Source organism: Neolamprologus brichardi, chromosome 5 (genome assembly GCF_056152115.1).
Source record: "Neolamprologus brichardi isolate AB-2024 chromosome 5, ASM5615211v1, whole genome shotgun sequence".
Taxonomy (NCBI): domain Eukaryota; kingdom Metazoa; phylum Chordata; class Actinopteri; order Cichliformes; family Cichlidae; genus Neolamprologus; species Neolamprologus brichardi.
The window spans coordinates 14,389,556-14,402,801 of NC_142108.1; the positions used below are offsets into that span (position 1 = coordinate 14,389,556).

At 40.7% G+C, this 13,246-nt stretch overlaps 1 protein-coding gene across 1 annotated transcript; it reads left to right on the plus strand.

The window, feature by feature from the left end:
- Nucleotides 1-3,899: 3,899 nt before the first annotated feature.
- arf3b (ARF GTPase 3b) lies at nt 3,900-8,278 on the plus strand. The gene is made up of 5 exons (XM_006807584.3): nt 3,900-4,009; nt 5,564-5,808; nt 5,893-6,003; nt 6,104-6,228; nt 6,993-8,278. The coding sequence occupies exons 2-5, from the start codon at nt 5,661-5,663 to the stop codon at nt 7,152-7,154; spliced, it is 546 nt and encodes a 181-aa protein (XP_006807647.1). The 5' UTR covers nt 3,900-4,009; nt 5,564-5,660; the 3' UTR covers nt 7,155-8,278.
- The last annotated feature ends 4,968 nt before the right edge of the window (nt 8,279-13,246 follow it).

A 13,246-nucleotide genomic window follows, 5' to 3' on the forward strand; every position in this document is an offset into this window, starting at 1 on the left:
TGCATATAAGATAAAATTATGCCGACTAATGTTAGACTCAAGTGTCCTAAGAATCACACTTTCCTTCCGATAAACAGTTTTATTACATTCTCACATTGTATGAGAGTTTATTTGGTGTTTCAGAGTCCAACAATGTTATCTCCACTTCAAAGTAAGTTTCACTAACGCTGGCTAACAGCAGCTAACAGCAACACTTTCTGACAAAAAAAAAAAAGTGTTAAAATAATATCCTTAACAATTCACCGCGGTATCACTGTCATCAGACAGAAATGAGCTTTACTGACTCATCAATCATGTTAAACGTCTTTCATAAAGTTTTACAGCCTCCTCCAGCGTAAATAGACGTTGACGCTTTTCACCCAGCGTATTGACAGCTGAGGTAAACAGCAGGCTGGCAATATACAGTCACCAGAATTATTTGTAGTACAGCACCTAGTGTAGCTACCATTATGCACTTGAAGGAGGGGCAAGAAAACCAAAATTATTTGACTGCAGTCTACTGACATCCACTGGTGAGATTTTACACACTGTAACTTTAAAGGGGACAGAAAATCACGTGCAGTAAAATACAAATGAATGAATAGACAAATATCCAGAAATGTTGTACTGCGCTGTGAGACATAATTACATCTTTAACGTAAAGAAAATGTGAAATGGTATAAATTCAGGTACAACTGGTCAAAACATCCAACATTTTAATTATGTCAGTCTCTCTGTGCCACCCCATATAGTCACAGTCATGCATGCCAAATTGATTATTTGTATCGCAAATCTGTTGTGTTTCATTTCATTAGTATTTTTATGTCTTCCTTAAGTGCTGCCAGTTCTCAAAGCAAATTTTAAAGAAATGGCCTTCTGCAAGTACACTGTCCCAGATTGCAGTATTTGTGCCACATGCTCATGTGTTAGACAAAGGATAGTTTTTCGTGCAGAGGAGTTAATTATAGTATTTAGCTCTGGTGTTAACTAAAACAAACATCTAGTCTTGCTTGCTATGTGATTCTTGCGACACCGCATGCCGGGATGAAGCACCGTGTGGCTTAGTCATATCCAGAGACCAAAATCTAATTATTTGACTGTGAACTACAATGGTGGTGAAAATGTTCTGATTTGCCATTATGCGTCGTGGTACAGTTCGTATCTACATGATAAATCAGGTTGATTTATGCTAAACTACTTCCTCTCGTTTATGCAGTCCACAATGATCATTTGCCATGTTACTGTTACGCAACAAATGCTTTACTTTGTTCCCCATCTGTGCAGGGAAGTATTGCACAAGTGTTACTAAGTTCTGAAAAACAATTTCAACCATTTCCTGAAAACCAAGTAATTTTGCACATAACAGAAGTTTTATGTAACATTGTGTCGGGCACAGTGGCACTTGGATTTCTTTCATTTACAGTTGCACCCATGCTGAAGCTGATGGTGATTGACTCATTCAAAATAATTGAAGTAAATCTGTAGCTTTTAGTTGTCTCTGGGTGAACCTGCTGAGCTGGTTTAAGAAGTTGTTTTCTCAGCACTTGTTATTGTGACTGTTGTGTGAACCTGTCCTAAAAATGCTCTAGCTCCATTAAAACAATTGCATGTGCTACATTACATGTTTAATTTTTCGCTTGCGCATTAGTGTAATGCAACGGATTATTCACAATTTCAGTGTTGTCATAAGCAAGAATACTTCTATGTGTTATGTAGTACCATCAGGGAGCAGTCTGATTGGTCACAAATTCTTTCTACAGTATGTCCATGACTTTCAGCACACAGCCTGTTATAAAAAGTTGTCTTCATGAAAAAGAACCATGAGTTCTGCAACAGACAGTCCCAACATCATGAACTCAGTCTGGTCTCAACAACACAACGGTGGAGGCCCATAAACATACTATAAACTTCATTCATTCATGCAAACTTTTTATCGAATTCTACTGATCATTGAACTCCCAAAGTCAGCAAAAAATGCCACATGTCTGCTTAATCAACCACACAGGCTGCCTATATCACAACAAATTAACTATGAAATACTCATGATAACATTTAAAGCTCTTCATAGTCTCTGCCCTGCATATTTTACTGATCTCCACCAGTCTTGCACTCCTCCCCCACTCCCTGTTGTCTCTAGGTGCTAGGTTTTCCTCTTATGCTACAACAAAACTTTCAAACTCTACTGTTCAGGAACTGATATGTTTTTGTCATACTTTGCAAAATCAAGATAAACTAAAATAGTAAGAAGAAAACATTTACTTAACCCCAATCAACATTGTTTTAATTGAGTTAAAAACAGGTTTGTTATTTCAGTAAAGATTATACATCTATAGTTTATGTAATTGAATGCATTTATGCTTAATAGGATCTCCACAAACTAAACCACTTTAAAAGAGTATTCCCTGAACTGGGGCAATGGTGGGTTTTGTGGCATCTGGGAAATGTTTAGAAATTCCCATGTGTTACAGCACACTGTGATGTGGGTGTCTGAGAAACTGGGCAGCTGATAGGCCCTCGAGGCACTGGTGATAAAATGAAGAGCACAGGTGTAATTAATAACACTGACGAAGCCTCTTTTCTGTATATTTTACCTCAGTGAGGAACAACACTGAGACCCTAAAAATGTTAAACCTAAACTGACTGTGACTGCTGTTGGTGTTAGTGCAGTTTTCCTGCTCTGACATGTCAGAATTTTGCATTTAATCCTAATAAGGACCCCAACTTTTGGACTTTTTCATACATGGAGCAGCTGGTTGTTTTTCCATGGTGTGCAGTGTAAATTTATGTCTCATTCATGTTTCAGACTATTTACATGACTTAAGATTTCAAAGATCCAAAAGATTGCCCATTGATTTAAAAGCACTGCATATCTATACAGTTGTTTTCCCATAAACTGGCACATTTAAATGAGTGACCTCATTTAACCAACTCAACCAAGCATGAAGTAAGGTAGAATGCTATGTGTAATAAGGATTCTTATTTTATTTCACCCCCTGCAAAACACTGGAAGCTCCAAGCAGCTCCTTAAGCAGCATGTTACAGTGTGTGCATACGTGTGTGTGTGTGTGTGTGTGTGTGTGTGTGTGTGTGTGTGTGTGTGTGTGTGTGAGAGAGAGAGAGAGAGAGAGAGAGAGAGAGAGAAGGGGAGTGTCAATGAGTGCTTGTCATGAAACACTTGAAAATGAGGGTGAGAGACTGCAAAAACTCCCCCCACTGAGAGCCAGAGGTGGACAGGGAGACACACAGGAGACCCTGGCTGTCCACAGCCCACTCAATAATGCTCAAGACCCAAGGTTTTTATTGTTTCTAAAATATATCTTATTCACTTTTTCTTTCTGACCCCTGTACTGTTGTAACAAGTGAATTTCCCCAGTGTGGCATTAATAAAGTCTGTATCTATCTGTTTTCACTCCTCACTTCCTTTTTTTTTTTTTTTTTTTAATCTTCTTTACTTCCTTTACTTCTTTGTCATTTAGCTGTTTGTATTGGTTTTGTTGTTAGTTTTAACCTTTTTAATTATTAAAGGCTGTTTGCCACGGGCAAGATTTCAGTAGTTTAGAATAGATAACCCATTAAAGAGTTTACTGAATCGAGATCTCAGTCATAGACATCTCAAAGCCTCATGATTAAGGTTCAGACAACCCATTTGCTAAAGAGTAAAATAAAGGACAGCTTCCCTATACATTTTTAAATGTTTATTAGTGTTGAGTAGCTTGCTCAGCATCCTTTCACAGAGTTCCCGTTTTTTGTGTTTCAGTCTAGTTTCTATTTTTATTTCAGTTAACCAAAATGCTAACTAAAATTCACGGTTCGCTCTTTTACGTGACGTTTTAGTTAACTATAATAATCTTACAGACAACCTGGTTTTGTTTTTAAAAGAAAAGAAAAACAGAGAGAAGAGTCTTTACAACCTTTTGGTCGTATTGTACTGTTGAAGTGACACCTGCTCTCGCGAGATCCCGCTTGCTGCTGAGTCGCTTCTCTCGGAAAGTGTCGTGAGACGTTGATAGTAGAGGACTGCTCGGCTAAGGTAAGTGAGGATACTGGCTCCACCATCAGCACGACAAAAATCCACGTAGTTCCCGGCAGGTGATGAAACTGTAGTGGAGCAGATGTCTGTCCGGTGGGGGATGTAGTAGGCTCGTTGTTACCCGGATACTCCGTCCGGGTAACAGCGAGTGACGGCTCGCTAGCAGCCGGATGCCCGCTGAGGTGATGAGCGGACGGATGGATGAATGGGGCGGATCAGCACGCTAGCTACCGTCACGTCTAATTGATTCCGCGATTGAAACAAACTAGACTGATAAATGGAGTTATTATAGAAGCGATAATTCGGGGGGAAAGGCGCGACTTTGTGCGATAACTAAGCTTGGGTAAAGACGAGAGATTTTACAGGAGCCCCGTGTAAGGGTTACCTAACGTAGCATTCCGGGCTAACCTGAGTCACTGGCAGCTGAATGAATTCTATCAGACCGGCACATTGCGGCCCTTCGCCCACCTAAGATCACCATTTAATGAAATATGCCGTGTTTGAACCTGCGGTAGCTGGATGAGGAGATGAGCTGGTGTCAGAAACAGCAGCAGGGTGCCGATCGTGTTCAGCACCATGGACAGGGCTGCAGGAAGTCCTCATTTACTTATATTTTCTAGTCTTAAATTTCACCTTACTGAGCCTGTTTACTCGCTTTCTAAATAGCTGTCAGCATAGGACTGTTTAATTACTGCACTTACAACATATTAAAAACTAGGCATTGGGCAGCTCTTGTCCACATTAAAAATAAACATACAATTAACAGTGTTTGAGTACCTTTTATAGTTTCATTTGATTTGTTCGTCTTTGGCTTGTGTGACCTTACTCGAATACTTAGGTGGAGTGTGCAGAGCATATTTTGCAGCCTTAGAAAAGAAATCCCACCTGTGTTGAATATTTTTAGTTATTTTTGCCCCTTGAGTTGTCATTTGACTATTTCTACTTGCTGTGTCCACCCTGAAAGAAATATCCTTCCTCTTGCTGCTTTCCCTGAGGTTATCCCTCCTTTCCCCTTCGTGCTGTACAGATTTTACACTCACTTTTTTAAAAATCATTATTTGTGCCTGATATGACTCGGTGTAAAAGTAATCTAAAGGGAGAATTTTAGTCATTTGTCCCTGCTTATGACCAGATGGCTTTGTTATAGATGTGTTCAAGCCACGCTCTGTAATATAGGACATTTTTCATGTGCTTTAAGGGCTTGGCGCCATTACAGGCTAACATTTGAAGGAGAAAAAAAGCATCAGAAAGGGTCTGAACAGATTGTGCTGAAGCCTGGAGTCATGGCATCTCCATCACCCGCTCTGTGATAATGACTGTGGGCGAGTAACACAGCTTTGCACCTGTCTTGCTGCGTGCATGTAGAAGTGAGATTTCTCTGGCTTGATTTTGTCATTTTAGCGTTTGAGAGGTGAGAGGAGGAGTGAGCCAGAGTATTTACTGGATTGTAATTTAACAGACTTGACAGTTTGGCTCGTTAATCATTCTGTCTCATTCCAGCATGTTAATAATTAAGACCAGCATGATTGCTTCTCAATGTCTGTTTCTTTTCAGCCCTCCTAAAAAAAAAAATCAATCCCCGCTGGAAAACTGACACTTTGCAGAAAGGCCTCAAGCACTTAAACTGACGTTTAGGAACATCGTCTGAATCATGGGGAACATTTTTGGGAATTTGCTGAAGAGCCTCATAGGGAAGAAAGAGATGAGGATCTTGATGGTGGGGCTTGATGCTGCTGGAAAAACAACGATCCTCTATAAGCTCAAACTGGGGGAAATAGTCACTACAATCCCAACAATCGGTATGTGGAACCAGCTTTCTACTCGCGTCAGCCAACAGTGGATATGATGTTTTGCTTCACGCACTGTGTGACCTCTTATTTCAGGGTTTAACGTGGAGACAGTGGAATACAAGAACATCAGCTTCACTGTGTGGGATGTGGGTGGGCAGGACAAGATCCGTCCTCTCTGGAGACACTACTTTCAAAACACGCAGGGTGAGCGAAGCTAATCAGAGGGTCACAGCGACGTAAGCGCTTGCTTTTCTCTTCTTCTAATGCAAATGGTTTATTTTGTTTCTTACACTTGCCGCTGCAGGTCTAATCTTTGTGGTGGACAGTAATGACAGAGAGCGTGTGAACGAAGCGCGAGAGGAGCTGATGAGGATGCTGGCTGAGGACGAGCTGAGGGATGCCGTGCTCCTCGTGTTTGCTAATAAACAGGCAAGAGAATCTAGTGTTATGTATATTCATACACATAGCAGGCTCATAGCAGAGGTTGAGCCCCTAAATACCAGCTTCCTCATCTGTGTAATTTTAAAGCAGTTCTGGAAATTAGGTGGCATTAAATTATAGTGTGAGTTGTAATCATTACCAGGGTAGTAAAAAGGTAGTAAAACAGTCATTGTGACATGAACTAATGGTTAATCACAGATGTTACTAGTCACATTAGTGAGGTCAGTGATATTTAGGTGCAGACTTATAATTAACATCATGTGATATTTCACATCGAGAAGGGTTTTCACAGGAGTATTAGGGAGCAGTTACTTTCTAAGCTCTAATATTAGAGAGTAGTCTTAAGACTACTCTCTAATGTCTTAAGACTACTATCTAATGTCTTAAGACTACTATCTAATGAAGCAGGAATATTATAGAGCAGTTTAGAGATTAGATACTCTGTAATAATACTATTATTATATTTTAAATACTATTGTTATGCTCTGTTAAAGAGCTCTAATATTCCTGTGTTTTCACAGGACTACTCTTAGACTCTACTACAGAAAAGTTACTCTCTAATACTCCTATGAAAGAAGAAGACTTAGAGAATAACTACTAATACTACTCTCTAAAGCTCCTGTGAAAACACTGGAGTATTGCAAAGTAGTAATAATAATACTCCAGTCAAAATAAAACATGCAGAAAATTCATCCACGCAGAGATGGAAAGCGCAATTTTCTCTCCTCACTGACCCGTCTGCTCTTTGACAGGACTTACCAAACGCCATGAATGCCGCAGAGATCACAGACAAGTTGGGCTTGCACTCTCTGCGTCATCGCAACTGGTACATCCAGGCCACCTGTGCCACCAGCGGCGATGGCCTCTACGAGGGCCTCGATTGGCTGGCCAATCAACTCAAGAACAAGAAGTAAGAAGAAAACTGGAAGAAAGCATCCAGCGACCACACCCATACCTACTTTTTATTTCTTTTTAGGGATGAGGGTGCGGGTTGAGCACCGAGGTTTTTGATTGATAAAAGATTCTGGGTCTTGGGTGGGGGCGGCGGGGTGTCAGATTTAGATTTTTGGTCTGGTCCTTCTGGTTTTCTGTGGTTATAAAAAAAACACATTCTCATGTTCGTATCTAACCACTCACTCACAGACACACACACAGAGACACACATGCACACTAACAATAAGCAATCACAGCAGGCACTTGCTTTTCCTCCGTCCACCTCTTGTCCACCAATCGTCTTTAGGTATATAATGTACTGTATGTTAGTCTCTAGGTGCTGTGTCGAGTCACATGGGACTCCAGCAACGAGTCCAATCTGACTTTGTTGATGTATGTTTTCCGTTGTCAGTGGTCCATGAAAGGAACTCCACGTCCTGGTTTTTTTTCTTCTTGTTTTTGTTGTTTTTTATGTCTTTTCCTACAGAGTTCCAGAGCCATGTTTGAGAACAGTCACATCTGGCAGATTCATGTCACAATAACTAATATGATTGCTTTGCGTGTACTTGATCTCCGCAGCCTAGACAGTATTATCCCAAGCAGCTCTCTGACGTCTTTTGATATCTGTGCCATGTTTCTACTCCCCGTGTGGCAACCTGAAGCGTCGAAGCCGCCCTTTTTAAATATTTTAAAACGCACAACACTCTTTCTCAGTTGCCTCACCTGCATGCATCCTGCCATCACTGTTGGGTACTTCTCTATCCAGAGAACCGCATAGATGTTAATTGTATGTTTTCTCCCCTCAACCTGTTTTCGCGCCGTTTACAGTAGGATGCACAAAACTATCTGAAATCACCACTTTTAGTGCAGTCGGTGGCAACATTTGCTCAGAACAACAACAACAAAAAAAAGCCAACAAAAAAAGCGACTAGTCAGCTTTACGGTCTTTTTAGATGTGAAAACAGCATATAGCACATTAACTCAGCACAGATGGCCTGTGCTGCTTGTCTATACGAGTACTCGAACTGCGTCAGGTTGCTCTTGCTTGTGTGGATTTTTTTTTTTTTTTTTTTAATTTTTAAATTTTTTGTGTCTAATTTGCATACCGGGGGGGGGGGGGGGGGGGGGGGATTGGGGACGGGGACGATGCTGTAACTGATAACTCCATATTACTGAATGTGAATATTGTTGATGAATCTATAAGTGGCTGTAATGATGTTTATCTGACATGCCATCATTTCAGTGATGTATCTGCATAAGTCATGCAAAACGAAGCAGGGTAACCGGATTAGTATGTCGATGTTGTAGTTTGCAGAAATTCACAAACAACCAACTTTATGAACAGCAGACGGGATTGCGGCGTCGCCACTGATACCAGCAGAATCCGCAGACTCCTGTCAATGAAACGATTCCTTAGTGCCACACATGGGTACTGCTGCCACTCATATACCAGTCACAGTGCAACACACTGTGCATCCGCCCTACCAACTTATCAGCACATATCCAGCATCTGTTGTAACCATGAGTTAGATCCTTTGGTTTTCGTGGCCTTATATTCCGATTGATTTTCAGAGTTTGGTTTCATACTTACCAGTAAAGAATGATTTATTCCTTATTGCCCTCTAACGGCAGGTTTCGCACCACAGCTCACTATGGTAAGGCAAAGATTTCGTCGTATAATGTGTTCTTTTGATTTTTGCCCGTATACTTGATTCATATTTGGTGGTAGATTTCTTCAGTTCTCTTTGGGGTTTAAAGAAACTTTGATGTAGACTGTGTCTGTGAAACAATCAGTGCAGAGAAAAAAAAGATTCTGATGATTCATTCTGTACCGTTATAGTTACACAAGTAGATTTAAAAAAATGTTGAAGACCATGTTTCAATGCTGAATGCATGGAGACATCTGTATGTGATGTAAGAAACCAAAATCCTGCTGTATTACGAATAAACCCATTTTCTGAATGATCTGTCTCATCAACTGGGAGCGGGAACTGATAGGCTTCATTGCCACATACGTAAAGCTTCTTCTTCTTCTTCTTTTGGCTGCTTACACAGCACCATTTCACCCTGGCATTTTCCTTTGTCACACCAACTCTTCTCCACATCCCTGAATCTTAGCTGTCTTTGTTTTTCTTCTCTGGCAGCTTCATAGTCAACATGCTTTGTCCAGTACATCCACAATCCCCGTCTCTGACTTTGTTTCCAAGCTGCTCAACCTGACCTGTCCCTCTGATGTTCCAATCCTGTCCATTATGGTCACTCCTAGTAAAAATCTTATCATCTTCAACTCAACTTTCAGTCCTTTTCTCAGTATCACCGTCTGTAAACCATACATGGCAGCAGGTCTCACTACCACCTTGTAAACTACTTCCTCTCTTGCTGCTATTCTTCTGTCACAAATCACCCCTGACAGTCGTCTCCAGCCTACTCCACCCTGCCTGCACTCTCTTCTCGTTCTGCACTCACCTGTCTTGTGCACTTGTCATTTATCTTGGATTGTTGACCACAGGTATTTCAACTCCTCCACCTCACTACACTTCACTGTTACACCTGCCTCTATGTCCACGTGACAAATGTCTTGCTGTGACAGGCTCCAACCAGGAGAGGACACTGTTTCACAATGATATCTGTTTGGTCAAAGAGGTCCCAAAGCATTAATCAAATTCATTAAAAATTAAAGGTTTATTTGTCCTCCGAGACACCCCTGCTGAACAACATGCAGTAGCTGACATGATTTTAATTGTTCAACTCTGGCAACTCAGCAAGATCGGTTCAATCTTATCCAAAAGAAATAGAGATGGTCATAAGTGCGTTCATTTCCTCTAAATCAGACTATTGCTACTCTTTAAACACATGCTTGAGCCAGCAAGAGCTACTTAGATTAACGCTTGTCAAGTGTGCTGCAGCTGGACTCCTCAGAAATAGATATATGTGCATAACTCATACATCACAAAACATATGGAATAATTCCTAAATCTGCAGTGAAAGGGGAAATATACTGTCATGTGAAAAAGGAAGTACAAAAACAAAGTGCACCTCATGAGTCCACCGTTTGTAGAGCCACCTTCAGCAGCCATAAGTTGAAATAACTGTTTTCTGTAATCAGGCTCTCGTTTTGTCGTAGAGGAATTTCGGCCCACTCTTCTTCTTTTTTTAAATTTAAATTTTCAGTCCATTCAGGTTTGCAGGCATTCATTTATGCACAGTGTTGTAAATAATCACCTTTCAGCACATTCACTTGACCAGATGCACCTTGTTTCTTTTCCTCACCTTTGATTGGGTGTGGTGCTTGCCCTTAATTGCACTCACCTGTCACTCTTTATATAAGGACTGTACTCATCTACAGCTCACTCTTTCTTCACTCCCACATGGGGCGGTGATCTGATTGTGCTGATCCTGTGGCTTTTGCCAAACAGAGCACTGTGTATTATGCCCAAACATCTTCACTCCAAAGGGATGTTGTTTGAGAAGTCTTGTGGTTTATTTAGATGCAACTTGATGCTAACCTGAGCCCTGCTGCCATGTTCTTTATCCTAGCAACCTTTCCAAACAATCTCTCAGCCCGTGTCTGACTGTAGTTTCATGAATTTTAATATCTAACATGCTAGCTGAGTCTTGTAGAGTTTGAGACGTGGCTCTTGGGTTCCTTGCACCCTCGTACCTTTCTGAACTTTTAACTATGCATATTCCTGAATAGATCTTTAAGGTCGGCTGATCAAGGAAGCAGAGTAAAGCACAGGAGGAGACCATTTAAATGTGACTGCGTTTTGACACTTTTCTTTTTGTTGTATCTCTTGTTCTTCTATTTTTCTGTATTTTCCTGCTCTAGTTTATTCTGTATAGGTTTACAGCACTTTGGTCAACCCATGTTGGTTTTAAATGGGCTTATAAATAAACTAACTCAACTTGACTTGTCTGAACATTGCACAGTCTGACCTTGGGTTGAATTTCCTGCCAAACCTGCTGCTTTTAAAAGATGTGATCACACTGGCCAATAATCAAGAGTGTCTGATCGCTCTTATTTCCTACAGAAGAGTCCGGGGAAGCCTTTCTTTTTCACATGACACATGAGGGAGTAAAGAGATTTAAATGTTTAACAGACTGGGTTTCCTTGAATTTGACAGTTTAGCAAAAGGAAGATAAAGACAAATATCAACATATGGAAAAAGTGTACATTTAGGAGCTGAACATTTTAGTGGTGTGTACAAAAGTTTAATGCACTTTTTCATGGTTTGCATCAGGTGCAAAACGAGTCTATTTACTTTCACTACTCTCAGCTTTACCTTGAAGCACCAACATACTTCAGTTACACTTCAGTAGTTTTCTGTGAGGTTTTTCTTTGGTAAAACAGCCTGAGAGTAGAGTGTTAATTTGAGCATCGGGTTCCATTAAAGATGTTCAAGTCTTTTAATGTTTCTCTGAACTTCTGTTCCTAAGCAGGCAGCTTCTGTGAGGAGAAAAGGGAAGGAAATGCTTTTGATAATGATTCCTGTCATTGGTAAAACATTAACCATTTGTTTTTGAGTTTCCTTCTTACCTTTAGGCAGGGGGGAGAGAGAGGTTATACATATGAAGGAAAAAAAACAAACTTACATCAATCAGATTTATGCAATCAGTGTGTCAGTCTTTGTTTTCCACTGAAGTTATTTTTTTATGGCCGTGTGTGCGTGACATGAACTGGAGGTTCAGGCAGAGCCAGTTTCCACAGAGCTGTTCAGCTCGCTCATCCACTGTAACTGGTACACGGTGTTTGTGTGAAGATAAACAAGATAACAACAGATATGTTTTTTGTTACAAAACCTCACATTAGTTTGGTTTAAATGAGCAGTTTGACTTACTCTCCTGTACTGAAACTATTCAAGAACTGCCTTTGTTATACAAGCAATTAACAAACTTTGCAAGGAGTCCCAAGTACAACTGTAAAATCATGCAGGAGCAATGATATGATGCAGCAATAGAAAAAAAAGCAATCGTACATTTTCAGACTTTCAGGAGGTCAAAGTCCTGTTATCAAGAAAACAGATGTAAGAAACATGCCATCAGATCATATGTGGAACATGCAAAGAAGCAGAGAAAAAAACTGAAGAGATCATTATAAGTTTTTGTTGTTGTTTTCTGTAGCAAAGGACAATAATGGGAGGGAGTGACTTGCATGCGCTGACTTTAATAATATTTACACGCGCAGGAAAACAAGACTGATAAATAAGGGCTGAATTTTACATGATGATTTAACGAATGATAAAAACAAAACAGACTTGTTTGCCTGAATAATGTTGGGGAATTTACTCACTCAAAGTCTAGCTACATTTAATCTTTTCACAAATTATGATAACAACAGATACACGCACACACTATCAACAAAAAACGTTGTCTTCATGAAATATTCATCACATGTTGACAAACAGCAGGAAGAAAATGGCCCAGAACCAGTGCACAGTAGCGGTTTTAGATACGGGCGACACAGGCGGTTGCCCGGGGTGGCATCGTCTTGGGGGGCGACATCACTGGCATCGGCGTCAGTCAGCGCTTATTGGGAATGACATACGCACCGATCGGCTTTCTATCGCCCATATGCTGGGAGTAAGGGCGCCCTTCGTTTGCGTGGTGCGCCTGCTGCTTGCGGCGCAGGGAGGAGGAGGGGGGAGGGGAGGGGAGGGGGGGCAGAGAATTCTCTGACCGGCTGGAGCGGCATCTAATAACCAACTCGCAAAATGAAAGAAAATAAAAACAAAACAACAAACACGAAAACAGCAGACATTATGATACAGACTTATAATTTGCACCGATGTTTTTTCGAAATTCTATACACGAAAAGTGAGCGCGAGAGCCCTCGGTGCGCCTGGTCACTGCTGAAGTCAAAGTAAACTTTATTGCCATCTCCGCTACATACAGTCCAGTATATAGAGAGACGAGAGGACGAGGCTCCAGTTACAGCAGTGCAAGTAAACAAACAATAAATACAAGAAGAGTAAGAAAATAAATATACACTTTAGGACTCGGGGTAAAGGGATCAATAACAATTTAAAATTTACAGTTTGATGATTTAAAGTCTCACACACAACCCGTCAAAAGG